At 37.9% G+C, this 23,022-nt stretch overlaps 2 protein-coding genes across 4 annotated transcripts in view; one reads left to right on the top strand and one right to left on the bottom strand.

The window, feature by feature from the left end:
- The window catches only part of LOC126354773 (ubiquitin-conjugating enzyme E2 variant 2), a 50,808-nt gene extending 34,533 nt beyond the window's left edge, over positions 1-16,275 (bottom strand). Inside the window, exons 1-2 of the mRNA XM_050004669.1 lie at positions 16,005-16,275; positions 8,861-9,003 (exon numbers count right to left, since the gene is read on the bottom strand). Of these exons, the coding sequence (XP_049860626.1) occupies positions 8,861-9,003; positions 16,005-16,029 (168 nt within the window). The 5' untranslated portion in view covers positions 16,030-16,275. The remainder of the gene's footprint in view (positions 1-8,860; positions 9,004-16,004) is intronic.
- Positions 16,276-16,277: 2 nt separating this feature from the next.
- The window catches only part of LOC126354771 (protein arginine N-methyltransferase 7-like), a 120,326-nt gene continuing 113,581 nt past the window's right edge, over positions 16,278-23,022 (top strand). The window contains exon 1 of one of the 3 annotated variants that reach the window (XM_050004664.1): positions 16,278-16,685. In XM_050004664.1, the coding sequence (XP_049860621.1) occupies positions 16,497-16,685 (189 nt within the window). In that variant the 5' untranslated portion in view covers positions 16,278-16,496. The remainder of the gene's footprint in view (positions 16,686-23,022) is intronic. The other 2 variants (XM_050004665.1, XM_050004666.1) reach the window with 2 other exon arrangements.

Genomic DNA, 23,022 nt, shown 5'->3' with positions numbered 1-23,022 from the left:
TACCTGATGTACGATACGTGAATGCCATCCTCCGACCGACAGTGAAACCATATTGGCAGCATATTGGTGAGGAATTCGTCTTCATGGATGACAATTCGCGCCCTCATTGTGCACACTTTGTGAAAGACTTCCTTCAGGATAACGACATTTCTCGACTAGAGTTGTCAGCATGTTCACCAGACATGAACCATATCGAACATGGCTGGGATAGATTGGAAAGGGCTGTTTATGGATGACGTGACCAACCAACTACTCTGAGGGATCTACACCAAATCGCTGTTGAGGAGTGGCACAATCTGGACCAACAGTGCCTTCATGAACTTGTGGACAGTACGCCATGACGAATACAGGCACGCATCAATGCAAGAGGAGGTGCTACTGGGTATTGGAGGTACCGGTGTGTACAGCAATCTGGACCGCCATCTCTGAAGCTCTGCTGTATGGTGGTACAACATGCAATGTATGGTTTTCATGAGCAATAAAAAGGGCAGAAATGATGCTTATGTTGATCTCTATTGCTATTTTCTGTATAGGTTCCAGAACTCTCGCGACCAAGGAGACGCAAAACTGTTTTCATGTGTGTAATTGTGTCAGACAAATTCACAGTCACACTCAACTTCGACCTCAACAGAGACAATAACTTTGTTAACTGCAATGAAACACTACCCTTCCTCTGGCCTCTAATCTGTTTTTCTGATGTAAGTCCATGACTCACTAAACATCTCAGAGCTTTCCACTTCTGGTTCTAAAGTTTAACTTTATTACTATTATTTAATTGGCATATTTAAGAAAAAAATTCTGTATATACAGGGTGAATAACCTACAACTTGCACCACAGACATTGTGGAAATGGAAAGTGCTCCTGGTGGGCCATTTTCACAGAATGGATTGGTAGTCAGGGGCTTTTACTGTTAGCCACTCGTCAACTGACTGTAATAATACTGAGAATGTGTACTTTTTGTGCAAACATACAATTTTTAAAACGGAACAGTTTCCTATATCTTGTTTAGTGATGAAGCCACATTTACCAACCATGGCCAGGTAAACTGCCAGAACATTCATTACTGGTCTGCTGACAATCCCCATTGCTTCGTCTAGAGGAAGTTCATTGTCTGCGGAGTATAAACATGTAGTATGGGATAGTGAACCATCAGCTTATAGGTCCATTTTTCATATATGGAACACTGTACATGCCCAATTATCACAATCTGCAAATAAACTATCTTTCACGTATGCTAGAAGACATGCCTCTGCAGACCAGTAGGAACCTGTGGTACCAACATAGAACACTAAGTACTACAGCATGTCTTCACAAATTGTTTCCACATCATTTGACCGGATGCACAGGACCTGATCTTGGCTGGCCCATTCAACTGATTTGACATTTGTAGACTTTTTTCTGTGGGAAAAGCTGAAAGATGGTGTCTATAGGACATACCAACTACACCTGATGATATGGAATGATGTATTTTTGCAGACTGCTTGGACATCTCTGCACTGAAATGCTAGCAAGTTTGCAACAGTTGAATGCACCTGGTCTGGATAAATCTAAGCTTAAATATGGAGGTTTGGGCTTAATCCAGCATCTTAGTAAATTGTGCATTATCTGTTGGCAAAAAAGGCAAGTTCCAAGAGACTGGAGATGTGGCATTGCTGTTAAACTACAGAAGAAAGGAATTCCAGACAAATGTACTAATTAGAGATGTATCACACTTCTCTCAACACTGGACTAAAAGTCTTTTGCCTCCTTCTGCTAAAAAGAATACAGACACAGCAAATTGTAGACTACATAAAGAGCAGGCTGGCCTTCAAAAGAGGGAGACCTTACTCTGAACTAACATTTGTTCAGCAACATGCAATAGAGCAACACACCTAAACTTCATTGATTAAAGAAAAAATTGTTTGATAGTGTACACCAAGCATCATTGTGTAACAATTTAAGCCTATATGGATTCCTGACCACCTCACTGATGTTTACAGAAACCTGCCTCTAAAGCCGAGTTGCTGTGTAACAACAGATGATGGGAACATCCCTTACTGTAGTATTCTGACAAGCAGCAGACAAGGATGCACTTTGTCACCATTCCTTTTCATAATATATCTACGTCTATATCCATATTTGGTACAGGTCTCACACACTTTAGCATTTATTCTAGAGTGAATCACAAGTGATCTGTAAGCAATCTGCTTTGTAGACTGACTGCACTTCCCCAGTATTCTACTAATAAACCGAAATCTACTACTAGCATTATTCATGACTGAGGCTATAAAGTCATTCCATTTCACAATCCTAAAGGGCTAACCCAGGTATTTGTATGAGTTCGCTGATTCCAACTGTGAATCAATGACATTTTTGTTTTGTGAAGTGCACAATTTCACATTTCTGAACATTTTAAAGTAAGCTGTCAATCTTTGCACCATTATGAAATCTTATCAAGATCTGAAGCTCCTTTCAGACAATACTTCATTACAGATAATTACATCATCTGTGAAAACTGAGATTAGGATAAGTAAGGTCATTAATATACAACATAGCAGGAAGGGTCACAACACCCTTCCCTGGACACACCCAAAGTTAATTCTACGTCTGATGATGACTCTCCATCCATGATAAAATGCTGTGGCTTTCCTACCAAAAGGTTCTCAATCCAGTCAAACTTCACTTGATACCCCATATGCTCTAACTTTTAACAATAAGCATTTATGTGGTACTGTGTCAAATGTTTTACAACAAGCAAGAAATAAAGCATCTGCCTGACTGCCTTGATACAAAGCTTTCAGTTTTGTCACATGGTAAAAGTATGGGTTGGGTTTCAAATGACTGATGTTTTTGGAATCCATGTTGGTTGGCATGGAGGAGGTCATTCTGTTCAAATTGCCTCAGTACTTTTGAGCTAAGAATATGATCTATGATTCTACAACAAATCAATGTCAGGGAAATTGGATGGTAGTTTTGTGGATCATTTCTACTAGGGTCAATTTACACCAAGTGGTCCAGCACTGGCTGCTTGACCATGTCAGAAAATATTTATATTTGTTGGGTGAATTCCCCAATGTTTAGTGGTCACAAACATTTATTTAAAAAATATTGTTTATTATTTTGAAATGGCAGCCATATCTGTTCCAGGCCGCATGTGTTTTTTCGTATTTGCAAGCATCTACATTTTTTACAATTATTCAGTAGTGGATAGTCCTAAGCCTTTCAGATAAAATGCATTAGTTTAACACACCCTGGGCTACAAATTAACATCATTATCACTTCTTCTTCTTTCTTGGCTCTACAGCTCATGATGAGCCTTGGCCTTTTCTACAATTTCCTTCCATCTCTTTTGGTCCTTTGCCAATACTCTCCAGTTTCTATAGCCCATCTTCCTAAGATCTTCGATTACTCCATCTTCCCATCTGGTTCTTGGTCAACCATGTCCTCTACGTCCTCCTGGCTTTCCTTTTAATATTCTTTTTGGTACTTCTGTATCATTCATGCAAGCCACATGTCCCCCCACCTCAGTCTGGATGATTTCACTGTCCTTCTGATGGGTTGGTCTTTGTATATGGTATACAACTCATGGTTGTATCTCCTCCTCCATCTTCCTCTTTTACAGATTGGCCCGATAATTAGTCAAAGTACCTTTCTTTCAAATGCATCCAGTGTTTCAATATCTTCAGTTGTTAATGTCCAGGCTTCAGAGGCATAGGTAAGCACTAGTTGTATAAGTGATTTATACATAGTTAATTTCATGGTACGAGTCAGGAGCCTTGAGGATAGAAGTCTTGTTAGGGCTAAATAGGCTCTGTTGGCCAGTATTAATCTCTGCTTAATTTCAAAGGAGATATCATTTAGATGTGTAACTGTCGAGCCCAGATACTTGAAATGTTCAACTCTCTCAAATGTATAATTGCCCATTGTTATTGCATTTGGCATACTTTCTCTATATGCTTTTCCAGCTGCCATATATTTTGATTTTTGTTCATTAATAATTCAAATTCTAAAGGTGGCAGGGGTAAAATACAGGGAGCGAAAGGCTATTTACAATTTGTACAGAAACCAGATGGCGGTCGTAAGAGTCGAGGGGCATGAAAGGGAAGCAGTGGTTGGGAAAGGAGTGAGACAGGGTTGTAGCTTCTCCCTGATGTTATTCAATCTGTATATTGAGCAAGCAATAAAGGAAACAAAAGAAAAATTTGGAGTAGGTATTAAAATTCATGGAGAAGAAGTAAAAACTTCGAGGTTCGCCGATAACATTGTAATTCTGTCAGAGACGGCAAAGGACTTGGAAGAGCAGTTGAACGGAATGGACAGTGACTTGAAAGGAGGATATCAGATGAACATCAACAAAAGCAAAACGAGGATAATGTACATGTCAAATTAAATCGGGTGACGCTGAGGGAATTAGATTAGGAAATGAGACACTTCAAGTAGTAAAGGAGTTTTGCTATTTAGGAAGTAAAATAACTGATGATGGTCGAAGTAGAGAGGATATAAAATGTAGACTGGCAATGGCAAGGAAAGCATTTCTGAAGAAGAGAAATTTGTTAACATCGAATATAGATTTATGTATCAGGAAGTCGTTTCTGAAAGTATTTGTTTGGAGTGTAGCCATGTATGGAAGTGAAACATGGACGATAACTTGTTTGAACAAGAAGAGAATAGAAGCTTTCAAAATGTGGTGCTACAGAAGAATACTGAAGATAAGGTGGATAGATCACGTAACTAATGAGGAGGTATTGAATAGGATTGGGGAGAAGAGAAGTTTGTGGCACAACTTGACTAGAAGAAGGGATCAGTTGGTAGGACATGTTTTGAGGCATCAAGGGATCACAAATTTAGCATTGGAGGGCAGCGTGGAGAGTAAAAATCGTAGAGGGAGACCGAGAGATGAGTACACTAAGCAGATTCAGAAGGATGTAGGTTGCAGTAGGTACTGGGAGATGAAGAAGCTTGCACAGGATAGAGTAGCATGGAGAGCTGCATGAAACCAGTCTCAGGACTGAAGACAACAACAACAACAACAATAATTAACCCCATGTTCCTACTGGCCTGTTCAAGAGCTGTAAATGTCTCTTCTATTGCTTTTTGGGTTCTTGCTATTATATCTATGTCATCTACATAGGCCAGTATTTGCACCGATTTATAGAAGATCGTTCCTCTGTTCAGAAGGTTTGCGTTTCTCATCACCTTCTCCAGGGCGGCATTAAAGAGAAGGCATGCCAATGCATCCCCTTGTTGCACTCCATTTTTAATACTCAATGTGTTGGACACCATTCCTCCTATTCTTACATTACCTTGTGTTTCGCTCATCGCCATTCTCACCAGCTTTACCGACTTTCTAGAGATAAGCTGCTTTGAAATCTATGAAGAGGTGATGCGTTCCAACTCCGTATTCATTTGTTTATTCCAGGATTTGTCTTAAGATGAATATCTGATCTATGGTTGACTTCCCAGGAAGGAATCCGCATTTGTACAACCCCTTCTCCCTCTGAATGATTTGGAGTATTCTGTCGAATAGTATAATAGAGAGTATTTTATATCCCAAATGAAGTAGTGTGATCCCTCTGTAATTGCCACACTCCATCTTATCTCCTTTCTTATATATAGGACATATGATACTCTCTTTCCATTGTTGGGGCATTTTCTCCTCTTCCCATATTCTGGTGACCATTTTCAAAAGGCTTTGTTCCAGCTCCCTGCTTAAACAGTTCTGCTGGAATACCATCTGTCCCTGCCGCCTTGTTTTTCAATTTCTTCATGGCAGTTTTCACTTCTTCTATATTTGGTGGGGTAGTGTTGTTGTCTGCGTCCTCTTCCCTATTTGTGTCTGTTGAGTTCTCTGGTATAGTTACTCTAGGGTTGACGAGACTATAAAAATAATCATTATTACTTAGCTGAATGTATTCTTTTTGGAATAATAATCAAATGTTATTTCTCGCAGACCTTTTGTTGAATGTTTCTTATGTTTCTCAAAAGGGTCAATGCAAGACTGACCAAAAAGGTGATGAATTTTTTTAAGTATTTCATTTCATGGTACTTGCATGTTGATTTGACCTCTGGGCCGACTCGTAATTAGAATAACACTTTTTCTTCACTGTAATGTTCGATTAAAGTAATGTCTTTAGGATACACTCCATACACACTATTATGGCATGCTTCATTAATAACACCAACAGAACACTGAGACACCATTTTTCAACTGCATACTTCAAGAACTTCTAGCTAAATAAATGTTAGTAGACAATTGTTGGTGTAACGGAGAAGACAACAATCTGACTTGTATAGGCTTGCAAATGCAATTGTTAGCCTGCTGAAACAATTACCACAGCATTGTTTTTACAAATAATCATTAGCTAGTGTAATGTGGTGTGTTACATTATGCAATTGGTATACTTTATTTGATTAGCCTACCAGATATTGCAGATGTTAAAAATGTATTTTTGACTTGTATTTATAATCTTTTTTTCCACAACTTCCAACTGAATCTCAAAATTGAAATTTATACTGAAGTTCGATATCATAAAGGCCTATTAACTGTGAAATTTTCAAATTCTTATCTGATCCCCCAGCAAAGATATTGCAGACCACAAAATGGAAAAATAAAAAAACCCTTTATTAAAATAGTGTATTTTTTAAAGTGTAAGCTGTTCACAACTGACACACTATAAAAAGTAACTATACTACACAGTGTAATAGCAAAAAAATATTAAAGCTGAGAAATTAATCTTTCTTTGGGAAACTACTGTTCAAAAATTGAGGTTTTTTTAATTTGTCTGTTAACTTTGAACTATTAAAAATATATTAAAAACTACATCCAGGTAAGTGATAACGATGTTAATTTGTAGGCCAGAGTGTGTTGAACTAAATGCATTTGCTGGCTGCGGTGGCCGTGCGGTTCTAGGCACTTCAGTCCGGAACCGCGTGACTGCTACAGTCGCAGGTTCGAATCCTGCTTCAGGCATGGATGTGTGTGATGTGCTTAGGTTAGTTAGGTTTAAATAGTTCTAAGTTCTAGGGGACTGATGACCCAAGATGTTAAGTCCCATAGTGCTCGGAGCCTTTTTTTAAAATGCATTTTATCTGAAAGGCTTAGGACAATCCACTACTGAATAATTGTAAAAAATGTAGATGCTTGCAAATACAAAAAAACATGCATGTGGCCTGGAACAAATATGGCCACCGTTTCAACATTGGGGAATTCACCCAGCAAATATAAAATTTTTCTGAGATGGTCAAGCAACCAATTATTCTTTTCTTGGACCACTTGGTATGGATTGACCCACTAGTCCTCTTGTAGCAGTGTATAGTTCATATTAAGAAAAGCTATTGATTACTCTAACATAGGCATAATTTGAATGACCAAACTAGGCTTAAAGATGTGGATTTTGCTGACGACACTGCTCTTCTGGCACAAACAGCATAAAGTTTACAATAAGCTACATGTCCAGTTCTGTAACATTAAAAATAAAGAATGATAAACCAAAAACAATCTGGATTGAAGTGGAAGTGATCTGCTCGAATTGTAATGTGTAAGATGGTACTACAAGATGCTGCCCTATTTCCATGTCTCAGCAGCCTTACCTGTACTAACGGGTACGTAAATCCAGACAACACAATAAAAACTGGGAGAACTTCTGCAGTCTTCCAACGAATCTGATCCATGTGATAGACTTTATAAATTTAAACAAACAGTTTCGGGTGCAGCCTAGTCCTCTCTTACCATCCTACCAATGGCCATATATGCAAGTGAAACCAAGAAATTCAGCATGTGAGCTCAACATTTTTCACTGATGCTTGAAGTGAATTTTAAAGAACAGCTGTTGCTACCACATTTCAAATTTTGACGAGCTGAGAAGAAGTGATTCATGCAGTCTGCATAAAATTCTTGCTGGAAGAAGGCTGAAGCTTGCAGGGCACATTATCTCATAAAAGATGGAAGAATCCACTAATCAGCACTGTTGGGAAACTAATGGATGGCTACAGAGGTAGACAAAGACTTGGTAACACCTGGAAACAAAAGGATCTTCAATGCACAGATATGAACTGGGAGGAAATTGATAACCTGGCAGCTTATTAAGTACACTGTAGGAAAAAGAAAGATTCACACATATGAGAATGACAGTCACTGAATGTTAATTGACCTACGTCTGTTTTGATGAATTTATCTGAAGTTGTGCAGTGTCTGTAATATTACTCTTCACTATCCCACAAATCACCTTAAGTGGGTGACAGAGCAATTTTCTCTGCATCTCACACATTTGTAAAACTTTTCTGGTCATTCCAGTTACTAAAGAAAGAGGGTAAAATACTCACCACATTCTTCTGGAGACAAATATAGCTCACTCACATGTCTTCAGTGACATTTAAATACCAAAATCTACAATACGGTACTCATCTCGAAGAACAGAGAAATCACGGAATTCATCTCACAAAAGGAGTAACAATAGATTCTAACCTCCATGACATAATATATTCTAACCCCCATGATCCCACCAAATACTGACAAAGGAGATCAGAAGCCCTGGACCAAGCTGTCAACTGATGTTACTGGGGGACATCTGGTGATCATTGTCTGTACTGCTGTGACAGCAGTATGCTTAATCTATGTAACAATAATACTGATGATGACACACAAAAATGACTAAACAGTCCCAAAGGAGAATAAAATGAGTTTACATGCAAGAATTGAATGAAATAATTGGAACACAACAAGAGTATTTCAAACACGAATTGGATATTAATATAAATTTCAGTAATTTGGTAATAAAACTCTCTAAGAGCCTTGTGTCATTATCAATGACAAAAACAAGCAATAAACAAAGTGTTCTTATTGAATAATCACTGCATAAACTATTCAGACCCTCTACTTACCCGTGGTGGACCAATTATCATTCCAGTCCAGTGAGTCAATGTCATATCATCATCATTTTCTAATCCCCAACTAATTGTTCCATCTCCCACACCTTTTTGTCCTTGTTCCAATTCCTCAAGAAGACGGAAGTTTCGAGGAACAACTGTAAATAGATGGCAAGCTTATTACCATATTGTGACCTGCTGACTTCAGGTGAGTTCACAATCAAATCCTTTGGAAAACTTTAGTAGGATATAAAACATTATTTAATAAAAATGTATAGGTGCTATTCAGCGAATTCTCAGAGCAAAATCAGTTCATTCGATGACATTGTACATATTTTTTTTAATATGTAAAAATACTTTAGCACAAGGGGGCAAAATCTTTTGTTTCATCTGCCTATCAACAATTTCCATCGTGCACAGAAATGTGGTTCCTCCTCTTCATGAATGTAAATTCAATTTGTATTTCACAGTACATCATTTCACACTGCTCAAGAAAATATATAACTGGTACTCCCAAATAAGATTATACCCCGATTCATGAGTGTCATAACTGGTGTAGCCAGTATCAATTCAGGCATGATAATAATAATAATCTTGGATTCCAGATGTTATTGAATTTAACTTAAGTTAAAATTTATGCCAAAGTAAGCAATCTCTATTTTTTTTTTAATTTGTCCTAAAAACTTTCTAGCACAAGGAACAGCCCGCCTAAGATAACACCTCGGCATCATTTGCCACATGTGATTTCTGGGAAAAACTTGAAACGCTGTATCTCAGAAACAGTTCTAGATTGTTTTTGTTTGAAAGCTAACAACTTGACTATTTCAATCATGTCCTCGAGTTTGAAAATAAGTGACAAAGGTCTCTCACTGTAGCCTTCTGATTTTTTTTTTCTATATGAGAATAAACAAACAAATAACAAACCACAAAAAACCACTTTCTTCATACATGTGTTTGCCATTATCTTAAATTTACACAAATCATATACATTATAAAACATCAAAATGCAGTTAGTGTTGCTACAGTGATAATAAATGAAATGATCTTATGGCATTTATTGGCCGGGATATCCCCTTTGGGGTTCCGCCACCATATTGTAAGTCTTTTTAGTTGACACCACTTCGGTGACTTATGACATTCAGCACAATATGTTCCATTATGCTACCATATAGTTTCCATACACCACACATCACGATATTTATTACACACTATTTTCTCACTGGTTCCACCATTTTGTTTAACCACCCAATTAATTATTCACTGTGTACACTTCCCAGCATTCACTGCACAGTTACCAACTCCATCACACACCACAAAAGCCGCCACCATCGTAAGTGCACTTTTATTGTACTACATTCTCTGAAAGGCTAACTTCCACTTTTAAACTGAACAGGTTTTACTAACAACTGAAAACTTTGCCATAGATTAAACCCATTTCCATTAATACTTTATCACATATAAACTCTTGTAAAATCAAAAGCTTCTCTTATCTGGAACTTTATTTCTTCTGAAAGATGAACAAGAAGCACATTTTTCAAACATATTAAATGATCCAGAATGAAATTTTCACTCTGCAGCGGAGTGTGCGCTGACATGAAACTTCCTGGCAGATTAAAACTGTGTGCCGGACTGAGACTAGAACTTGTGACCTTTACCTTTCGCGAGCAAGTGCTCTACCAACTGAGCTACCCAAGGTAGGAGACGAGGTACTGGCAGAAGTAAAGCTGTGAGGACGGAGCATGAGTCGTGCTTGGGTAGCTCAGTTGGTAGAGCACTTGCCTGCGAAAGGCAAAGGTCCTGAGTTAGAGTCTCGGTACTGCACACAGTTTTAATCTGCCCGGAAGTTTCATATTAAATGATTCCAAAATATATGTAAAAGTTCAAAAACTTATAGGTCAGAAGTGTGAAACCTCTGTGGATTCTGCTTAGAACTGAAATTAGCTAATCAATGCACTAAAACTGTATTCAGTTGCATCAATATCTTCCTTAGATATTCGGAGCGTCTTTCCTGTTGCACCAACAAGAACTGACAAACACACAATTTTTAAGACCTTGCACCCACAATTTTTAAAATCTTGCAGACAAGAAGTGAGCACTGATGGCACTGTTGTTGTCTTGGAGCTTGAAACCTTTATCAAGCAGCCAGTCCAGATGGTAACATAAAGTTCAAAAAATTTCATTTAACTCTTTCTTCATGTCTTTAATCTCTCCAAACCATCAGTCAGTCACAGTCACACAAAGTCCACAAACATCCCCTTTTGCACATTGTGAATCTCCATATTCTCCTACTGTTTCTGAGGTCCTGTGTGGAGAAATGAAATTTTACTCAATTTCATTCTCTACAGTTCATGCTATATAAGTTGAATTTCTTTCACAGGGATAGTTTGGTTGGACCACGTTTTGCTTTGCTGCTGACTGAATTCTTTTACTTCCTCTTTGGACAACAGGATGAGGGTTGTAGATGAATTCTGTACTGCAACTGTCACTACATTTACATGCAACACATCTTCCAAAAGATGAAAACAGAATTTTGAAAACAGTTTTATGCTGTCACATTTACATTTTAAAGTCTAAGGTGGATTTCTAGCCCTGTTAAATATGGCACCTGGAAAACAGGCATAATCACTATATCTCTCCAATCAAATGAGGTGTAAACAGCTTTAGTCTAATATTTCTACTTATCCTCCATTGTATGAAATCCCTACATATTACAAAAAAAATTTAGAAACAAGACGAAACCTGACAGCCCAAGCACATTTCACAACCGGTTGAGTTTAGATGGGATGGAAAATCAACTGCAGAATTGGAGCAAAAACCAGGAACTAGGAGTGTATTTCCAGAAACAAATTTGAAATGTTTACATGACTATCCAGAAGCAGTATTGGGAAATCGGTTTACAAAATCCAGTTTTGGGAGGCCCTTATAAACAAGGTGTGTATTTGGGCTGGAGAGATTATGTTTTCTAGCCTGCTTCAGCAGGCCCCTTCCTGTGACGAGTAGCACTGTCTACGTAATCCATTGGCACAATTCAAACAGTTCTTGACAATTTTTCAAGTAACTGGAAGCAGCATAAAAAATAATGACAATCTTATCTACTTGTGACTGCAATTGTTGAAGAACAGCAATGCAAATGCCAAGACATGTCCTGTGTTATAACTTTAACACTCATGATCTTGTTTTGAAAGTATGTCTTTCTTGCAAAACCTGAAACTTGGTTACTGCTCCAATGAAACCCTTGATATCTTGTGGAAAAATTACAGTTATCAGATCTCACCAAATCCACAGTGAAGAACTAAACATAGTTCTTCATCCCAACCACATCTGCTCATTTGCACACTGTGTCATTGTTGCAATTTCTTCTGATGTTGGTGTGTCCTCCCTCCCAGGGTAGTTACTACATTCCCGAAACAAACAGGTCTCTTGCTTTAAACCATAGATTACTAATGACTTCACACAACCAACCAAGATTTCACATGACATGTGTCCAAGGAAGTTATTCAAAGTTTTACCACATGAAGACCAAAATTTGCATAAAACATACATAAACAAACATCTATAAATGAGAGTGGAACCACCCACTTAGGTTGTACTGCATGAACTTTGGATCTTCCAATGTGTGACATAGCATACTCCTCCTTGTATACAGTAAGAGTTCTCTGATACTGTGGATCATGTATCTTTTCACTTTCATCACTTTCTGTCCTTTAACTGTTATAGTGTTATTCTTGTACGCACTCTGATTAGAACAGTCCAATTTATCTTCCAGGTAACATTAAAGTGCAATTTGAACATGTGTTTATTTTACAGGATGACCATAACAGGGACCTGACCTTTCAAACACTCCCCCAAAGCTTCAATAATTTCTCTGTGCTATCTTAATTACTTGGCTTCACAGACCACAGCACCTTAACGTGAATAACACTACTACAGATGACTGATTCAGGGAATGTAATTCTTCCTCTACAGATACTCTGTGAAAACATTTACAATACAGGAAGTTATTATTGGAACCATCTAGACATCAAAACAAAGACTCTTGAAATGAGCAAACTTAATCCCAAACTGAAGAAAGTCTGTTTTTTGCTAGTGTTACACATAACTGTTTTATGGATAGGCAGTAATCCTCACAAAAACTTATAGGGAAAGAATTATCTGAATTGACTCAGATTTCCTACAAGGCTCAGCCCTGCAATAAAGATATTTGCTATGAAAAGCTAAAAAATAATCTAGCAATGAAATACTGCAACAAACAAATTGTCAATAAACAACTGCAACAAAGAAATTAGCAATAAACAAATGCAGTACACAAATTAGCCATGAAACTTAGACTACACTAGATTCAGCTTTCCTTCCATTGATGCAAAAATGAGATGAGGTGGATGTGGAACATGTCAGAAATTATAACATAAAAACATAGATCATTTGAATAAATACTCACTTAGCTGATCATTTGCCAGGAGACTGTCAAAATATGTCAATACATTACAACAAAATGGAACTGATATGTTACAGAACTAACACACTGTCAGAATGAAAGCACTTTATCATTAACAAAATACTTAATCGTGGCTGTTGTGACCAAATGCTGTCAAAATTTTAATCAAACATGACATTTTTACTTAAGTTGGTCTAATAGTTCCTATTAAGATATTCACCTATCGAGTAGGAGTTGTCTACCGAAAAGTCTTTCAAACTCTGTTTAACCTGTGCTTCATCTGAAAACAAGTTTTTAATCGTTGCTGGAAATTTATTGAAAATGTGCCTTCTGAATATTGGACACCTTTTTGTACCAAGTTAAGTAATTCTAGCCCTACATGTAGATTGTTCTTCCTGGTACTGAGCAACTGGTGGGAAATAGACATATATTATTTGCAACAAATTTCATTATGGAACAACTATACTGAGAAGTACTGGTTAGAATACCTAGTTCCTTAAACAGGTTTCTACAAGATGTTCTTGGATTTATACAGCAAATGAGTCTTTATTACACACTTTTGCACACTCTATGGTATGCCCTTCCCAACTGAATATATTCTTGAGTTATAACCCCAGAAATTTAATACTGTCAACATCTTCAATCTACATGTCTTCATATGTTATACACATGCTGGAAGTAAATCTTACAGGTTCTGAACTGTACATGGTGGGTCTTTTAAAACTTTAATGACAGTGAAATAGCTTTAAACTAATTCTTTATGCCAGTGAAAATTTGATTAGCAGCCACTTCTAATTCTGTACGTGACTTCCTACTTATTGCAATGTTTGTATGATCAGCAAACAAAACAAACTTGGATCTGGTAATGTAACAGACAAGAGGTCATTAATATACACAACAAAAAGCAATGTACCCAAGATGGAACCTTGACAAACAATGCATGGAAATACTTCCCAATCAGATAAAGACTGATTGCATACTCCACAAGTATTACTGTTGGTTAGGTAAGATTCAAACAATATTGCAGCACTACCAATGACACCATAACATTCTAATTAATGCTGTGATTCACACAACAGCTTAAAACATAAATGACAAAATCTATAACACTGAAAAGTGGGATTTTTTTTCTGCCAGGGCACATGGTTTTTTAAAAAGGGAGGGGAGGGAGGGAATGATGGGATTGGCATTTAAAACAGTTTTCTTTCTTAAATTAAAAATCAGTCAGATGACTACAGCAAGAGAGGTTTCACACACACATCTCCAGGCTAAGGGCATCATTCTAATCATAAATTTATTATTATTATTATTTTTTAAATGTAGAATTCTTACAGAGATACAGTGTCTTCATATTTTTCCCAAAAAGTCATCATTGACAGCCTGTATCTATGATCAATAATTTGTGTTTCTATGTGTCCGTGGAGGGATGGTGGCAGGCAGTTTGTTGTCTTGTCCTAAATTGTAATGTATGTTAAATTCAATAACATCTGAGACTAAGAATGGAACCACACTGTCTGAACTGATATCCTCAAAAAGCATGTTATGTATTTTGTGTGTTATATATTTTGAAATAATGATTTGCAATGTATTACCTAGGCAATTCTTACACCACCGTGCAATGGTCCTTGGATGAATAAAGATAACAACAATAATAATAATAATAATAATATGGGATATAGTAGTAAACATTTCAGTAGAAAGTAAATTACATACAATTGAAAACAAGGATGAAGCACACAGTGATCAGTAACACAAATATACGTAAAATTCATTTATTTTGCGATGCAGTTCTAACAAAAATAACTTCAACTTTATCTTAAGCAGTCGACTAGTACATTTAAAACGAAACCGCGTCACCAATGTTACCCTTAATAAGGTAAATGAAAAACGCTGTGGGAACAAAAAATTGGATTTTTGTAATAAGAGTTTAATTTTATGGTTATGCATCCCAAATTATTGGTTTACACATGAACATCAAATGAAGTTTCTGACTGCGAAATTACACTGCGTGGTAACTGGGCGAACTCCATTCTTACGCAATCTTAGAAAGTATACAATTTCCCCTCTAGCACAAAGTAACAGCACATTAAAAACTTTAAACTTATTAGTTTTCAAACGACACTTTACACAGTCGGCCGGAATGTCACTGTCAGGATTAAGAGAGCACAAATTGGAAACAAGTTAATACCAAAATAACTCTCACTAGACACTTACAAAACTTCTATCAAGATAAATATATTTATTTGCAGTTTAGCCACCAATCGGCCAGGAGCTACCATTGATACACTCGATGAAGTACACCTTTATCAATAAAATTATTGAAATAATGCAACAGTAAACTATTTGTACAGGTTAAATCGTATTTAACATTATCAGGCGTCACCGAGACTGACTGTCAAAGCAGACACGGAAACATTACAACATGACAGTCAAACTCTGGAACAAATCTCTTAGCGTGGAAAGAAGTAGCACGATCATCTGCAACGAATGATGGTGGTTGCACCAAGTGAAACTGCACGTAGGGACTTTTCAATAACGATGCAGTGTGGCGTTCTGCGTTAAGTGGATTAAGCATGTGAATATTTAATACCGTTCTACGACATTTACGTAGAAATACCATAATTTTACGTTCATTTGGTATACGACGCGTTCTGTAAACACACACCGACAAGTTATATCAGTGAATTATGTGTATTACAGAACAAAATAACACACTGTTCTTACCCACACCGCCTGTGGAAGTCGCCATTTTTCCAGCACAAATATAAATAGCTGGGAAGCAAGTGTTCAAAATAAAATAGAGTGCACTTAAACAACACTGGCTGAGAGTATTAGGAGACCTTCAAAAACTGTAACCTAAAAATCAATACATTCATACAATTTCTTAAACACCTAAAAATGAATACATCAACTCTCCTACACCCTCTCTACCAAAGATCATGTACACTATAGAATACAAAGATATTCATACGCAACAAAACCTGAACAGGTCAGTGACGATAATGGTGTCATCTACTGGGCAGGGACTTCAACAAACAAAGATCACATACAGCTGCGGAGCTATTTGCCGCAGTTTGAAACTCTGACCCTCTGTAAAGTGTAAACTGTAAACAGACGGGTGCCGGTGTGGAGTAGGTTATGTGAGCATGGTTTTTGTTTGCCTCCTGACTCACATCGATACATAAGACGATAGATGACATAACTGTCAAGATATTTATGTTTTTACGTTTCCTGTCAATATCACCGAAACTGTACGTCGGTAATAATCGAACAATGAGTGTATTTACCAAAAAGGTTAACCCAGTTACAGGAAAGGGCGAGTGGATATTTCACGACGAAAATTATGATTTTCACCAGGAAATAGCGCGTTCAGCATTTGCAGATATGCTCCACGATACTGAAAGGGTAAGATTTTATCTATTGCCACTGAAATGAGTGTCACGTATTTGTACATATATAGAAGTCTAAGAGTAAGTCATGTAAGAGTTACTTAAAAATAGAAACTTAAAGAGATTTGCCTCAATCCTTTGAAGTTCTTATATAACTACACACATCTAGTTACTTATTATCTGAACACAAGAAAAACAGCTCAATAAGTAATCGATTTAATAAGAACTATTCATCTTCTACAGTCTTTGTTAATCTCATAAAAGCATTTGATCTTTTGAACCACTTCTCCCTTCGTGAATCGTGGAGGTTCATGGCGTTGAAGTGGAGTGGCTTGCGTGCCTCACTGTAGGTGCAACGACGATGGAGGGGTATCTGTGGAGAGAACAGACTAGCCTCGTGAGGAGGAACAGTAGCATTTGGCTGATTGCAATCTGAATGATTGACTGATCTGGCCTTGTAACACTAGCCATTGTGGTTTTGCTCTGCTGGTCCTGCAGACTTCTGAAAGCAAGGGGAAACCTCAGACATTATTTTTATGAAGGGAATGATGCTTTACTATGTGGCTTAATTATGAAGGCATCCTCCTGAATAAAATATTCCGAGAGTAAGATAGCCCCTGCTCGGACCTTCAGGTGGGCATAGCTCAGGAGTATGTCACCAAGAGAAACAAAACTGGCCTTCTGTTGGTTAATGTGTTTAATGTTGGATCCTTTCATCAGATGAATAGTAAAGTGAAATTAAACAAGGAAATGGATGAGTTAGATATAGTGGGATTTGGCGAAGTGAGGTGACAGCAAGAACAAGACATGTGATCAGAGAAATACAGGATTAAAATACAAAATCAGGTAATGCTGGAGAAGCCTAGGCCTAAAACTGGATAATAAAATAGGAATATGGCTAAGCTACTGTTAACAGCATAGTGACCACAATGTAGTTGCCAAATAGGCACGAAGGGAGAACCGATAGAGGTACTCGGGGTACCCTCCGCCACACACCGTCAGGGGGCTTGCGGAGTATGGATGTAGATGTAGAAGGCAACTCTCACCACAGTAATAGGACCTTCAAGTTCTTATGCCGTGGAATGCCACAGATGTTGAAGAGGCAGAAGAAATGTACAGTTTTATGAAAGAAATTATTCATTTAGTTAAGGCACACAAAAATTTAATTATGATGTGGTACTGGAAAGGAAAGGAATAGAAGTAAGAATAGTGGGAGAACATGGACTCGAGGAAGGAATCAAAGGGGGAGCCACCTGGTAGACTTAAGAAGAGGACACAATTTGATTACAAACATTTGGTTTAAGAATCATGTAAGAAGGTGCTTTACTGTGTTTGGCAGAAAATTACAGAGCGAAATATGGTATATTGGAGCAAAAATAACTTATTGCTTCTTTTTTTGGTGCAACCAAAAGTTAAACCATAACCATAACAACAGGAAAAAAAATTCAACGATATAATTTTATGTAACAGATCACAGCTGCACACAGAATGAATATAAATATTTGGTGCACTCACACCACGGCAGAAAAAAAAAAACAACTCTCCTTACAACAAGCTCACTGCTGTCAACACTCCCACTCTTGTTTTATTGAGTTTGTTTTGAGGTTATTGACAGAACTTTTCTGTTTGATACGAATTTGTCTCAAGTTAAAGAGAATAAGTCTGCCAACTGTTTACCAGAATAAAAATAATAGACTTCAGTCTCATTATTTTCAACATGTTTGCATAAATAATGGTATTTGATGTCAATGTGCTTGATATGTCTCTGATGTTCTGTATTTTTAATCAGGCAAATAGTACTTTGATTGTCAACATGGAGTGTTGATGGTTTGTCTAACTGAAAACCAAGTTCACTGAGAAAACCATGCAACCAAACAACTTCAGTAGCACACCTGAAGCTGCTGTGTATTTGGCCTCCATTGTTGATCAGCCTACACATTTCTGCTGATGTGACCACCATGTCAGAGGCCCACCTGCTAACAAGCTCACATAAACTGTTGTTGCCCTACGAGTGTCACAGTCACCAGCAAAGCCAGCATCTGAGTAGACCACCAGTCCAGTAGAGTCAGCTTTGTACTTTATGGTCAGTTCCCTGGTCCCCTGTAGATACTTCATAATCTTTTTAACAGCACACCAATTATCGAGACCCAGATTATGTAAAAACCTACTCACTATGCTCACAGAAAACTTGATGTCTGGCTGTGAGACAGTTGCTGTAAACATTTAAGCTGCCGACTGCCTGCCAATAAGGTTTGCTTTCCATCTCCTTAACCTCATGTTGGTTTGCAGGAGACTGCCCTCTGTGCAACATGGTTCCAACATCAAAAGGAGTGGAGTTGGTATTGAATCATCCATGTTGAACTTCTGAAGTAAACAACTGATATATCTTTGCTGGCCTATATAGATTTATTTTGCAGAAGGACTGTGTTCAATTTCCAATCCACAGACGTATTTTCCATTGCCTACAGTAATTTCAAACATTGATCCCAGTGCTGTCAAAACATTTTCCAGTATTTTTGGAGACTTTCAAATAAGCAAGCCATCACCCACATAAAGTACCAGGCAAAAATCAGTGTCATCTGTTAAAACGTGGAAAACACATTTGTCCACATTCAGTTGCACAAAACCAAACATTGTCAGAAAATGTACAGATTTTTGATTCCAACAATGTGGCAATTGTTTGAGTCCATATAGACTCTTCTTCAGATTGCAAACATTATTTGGGCCTTCTGCAACAAAACCTTTTGGTTGCTCCATGTAAACTTGTTCTTTCAAACCCCATTCTGGAATGCAGTCTTAACATCAAACTGCCTAATTTCCATATCTCATGAAGCTGCTATGACTAATAAAACTCTGATTGAATCATATCGGACCACTGGAGAGAATGTCTCTTCATAATCAATGCCTTTTCGTTCAAATAACCTTTTGCACATAATCTAGTTTTAAAGTGATCAATTTTTCCCTCAGAATTCTGCTTCACATGATAAACCCACTTCTTTGTACTGACTTGGCAGAAAATCCTAAGAAATTTTGGTCTTAAGTCAAAGTGGTAGTGGATCAAAACAAAATGTCCAGACACTCTGTGACCAGAACGGTACTGAAACAGAGGATGACAGACTAAAGGCCGAAATACTAAATGCCTTTTTCCAAAGCTGTTTCACAGAGGAAGACTGCACTGTAGTTCCTTCTCTAGATTGTCGTACAGATGACAAAATGGTAGATATCGAAATAGACGACAGAGGGACAGAGAAACAATTAAAATCGCGCAAAAGAGGAAAGGCTGCTGGACCTGATGGGATACCAGTTCAATTTTACACAGAGTACGCGGAGGAACTTGCCCCCCCTTCTTGCAGTGGTGTACCGTAGGTCTCTAGAAGAGCATAGCGTTCCAAAGGATTGGAAAAGGGCACAGGTCATCCCTGTTTTCAAGAAGGGACGTCGAACAGATGTGCAGAACTATAGACCTATATCTCTAACGTCGATCAGTTGTAGAATTTTTGAACACGTATTATGTTCGAGTATAATGACTTCTCTGGAGAGTATGAATGTACTCTGTAGGAATCAGCATGGGTTTCGAAAAAGACGGTGCTGTGAAACCCAGCTCGCGCTATTCGTCTACGAGACTCTGAGAGCCATAGACACGGGTTCACAGGTAGATGCCGTGTTTCTTGACTTCCGCAAGGCGTTCGATACAGTTCCCCACAGTCGTTTAATTAACAAAGTAAGAACATAAGGACTATCAGACCAATTGTGTGATTGGATTGAAGAGTTCCTAGATAACAGAACACAGCATGTCATTATCTATGGAGAGAAGTCTTCCGAAGTAAGAGTGATTTCAGGTGTGCCGCAGGGGAATGTCATAGGACCATTGCTATTCACAATATACATAAATGACCTTGTGGATGACATCGGAAGTTCACTGAGGCTTTTTGCAGATGATGCTGTGGTGTATCAAGAGGTCATAACAAAGGAAAATTGTACTGAAATAGAGGAGGATCTGCAGCGAATTGACGCATGGTGCAGGGAATGGCAATTGAATGTCAATGTAGACAAGTGTAATGTGCTGCGAATAAATAGAAAAATAGGTCCCTCATCATTTAGCTACAAAATAGCAGGTCAGCAACTGGAAGCAGTTAATTCCATAAATTATCTGGGAGTACGCATTAGGAGTGATTTAAAATGGAATGATCATATAAAGTTGATCATCGGTAAAGCAGATGCCAGACTGAGATTCATTGGAAGAATCCTAAGGAAATGCAATCTCAAAACAAAGGAAGTAGGTTACAGTACGCTTGTTCACCCACTGCTTGAATACTGCTCAGCAGTGTGGGAGCCGTACCAGATAGGGTTGATAGAAGAGATAGAGAAGATCCACCGGAGAGCAGTGCACTTCGTTACAGGATAATTTAGTAATCGCGAAAGCATTACGGAGATGATAGATAAACTCCAGTGGAAGACTCTGCAGGAGAGACGCTCAGTAGCTCGGTAGGGGCTTTTGTTAAAGTTTCGAGAACATACCTTCACCGAAGAGTCAAGCAGTATATTGCTCCCTCCTACGTATATCTCGCGTAGAGACCATGAGGATAAAATCAGAAAGATTAGAGCCCACACAGAAGTATACCGACAACCCATCTTTCCACGAACAATACCAGACTGGAATAGAAGGGAGAACCGATAGAGGTTCTCACGCTGCCCTCCACCACACACAGTCAGGTGGCTTGCGGTGTATGGATGTAGGTGTAGATTTACATCCAACTGCCTTACGGTTGTGTGGTGATGGTACTAGATTCCAAGTTTTGTTCTTTTTCAGGGATGCCATTTTCTCTTCCGTTGCTGGTTTCCACTGTGATGACTCTTTCAATGCCATTGCTGCTTCAAAAGGTTGAGGTTCAAAGATAACGGCAGAGGAAGCTATGTCTTGGTCCCGAAAATGAGCAGGTGCTTGCAGATTAGGCCGATCTCTCAAATGCATCGTTTGATTTTCTTTCATTTGTTCACCAGTATCATCCTCTTCAGATTCCTCTTGAACATTTTCTGCAGCATGGTCTCCCAGGTAAAATTCAGTAATCTTTGTTCTATGTTAAAGCTATGGGTTTGTTCTTCATTGAAAGAGACATTGTAGGAGACTACAATTTTCTTTGACTCCGATTGTAGAGGCGGTAGTTGGTACTATATCCATCATAGCCAACCATGATCAATTTCTTTGTTTTAATATCCCATTTTGATCTAATTTTATCAGGAACATGTATGTATGTATGCTGCTGATCCAAACTTCCTCACGTGTCTCAAAGAAGGTAGTTTTCCAAACTATTTTTTGTATGGCATAACATTGTCATTTGCTTTACTTGGTTGGTGATCTAAGATATATGCAGCACAGTTCACTGCTTCTGCCCACAGTTCGTGAGACAAGTCAGTACTTAATAACATGCAAAGGACCTGTTTAACATAGTGTGTGCACATTCAGCAATGGACCTGTTTTCTCATTCAAATCGGCCATTCTGCTGTGGTGTATAGGGACTTGTTTTTTCATGTATTACACCATTTTGCTTGAAATAATCTTCAAATTGCTTATTTATGAATTTGGTTCCATTGTCACTTCAAAGAACCTAGATATTGTTTCCAGTTTGTCTTTCAGTCAGTCTCTGAAATTCCAAAAACACAGGGAAAGTATTGTGCTTAATTTTAAGAAAATACACAAACCTGTATGAAATGCAATCATACTTGAAAACTATGTACAATTGTGCACCTCCAAGAGACTGTTTTCTCACCCATCCACTCAAATCTACACGAATAAATTCACTAGGAACCTTCAATCTTGATTCAAAATTTTAATTAAAAGATTTTCTTTTCGTCTTGTCATACTAAAATGGTTCACAATGAAGATTTTCAACTTTCTTTGTATTGAAACCAGGTTATAAGTTCAGATCAGCCATATTCTTGAGACCACTGAAATTACTGTGCCCAAGTCTCGCATGTAAGATCTAGGTGAAATTCAGGGAAGCAAGATTAGCCTGTAGTTTATCTGGGTGTTTAAACAACATTTGACAACACTGATTGTTCATCGTAATTCCTGTTGCAATTAGACATGAACTGTGAACTTCCATTATCTTGCTGTCAAAAATAGCTTTATTTCCTCTTTTTGTGACTGCTCCCACTGAAAATAAATTTTTCTTTAGCTTAGGAATATATAATGTGTTTCCAAAGTGCGACATTGCCATTTGCCCTCAACTAATGACAATACTTCAATTGATCCAATGCCTTCTGCTTTGACGATAGAGTTGTCTCCAATTTGAACAAATGACTCCTCTCACTGAACTGGCTTAGATGTGGTGAACCACTCTTTGTGTGACATC

Source organism: Schistocerca gregaria, chromosome 3, assembly GCF_023897955.1.
Source record: "Schistocerca gregaria isolate iqSchGreg1 chromosome 3, iqSchGreg1.2, whole genome shotgun sequence".
Taxonomy (NCBI): domain Eukaryota; kingdom Metazoa; phylum Arthropoda; class Insecta; order Orthoptera; family Acrididae; genus Schistocerca; species Schistocerca gregaria.
The sequence above is the reverse complement of the archived record's forward strand: the minus strand, read 5'-3'. Positions and strand labels throughout refer to the sequence as shown.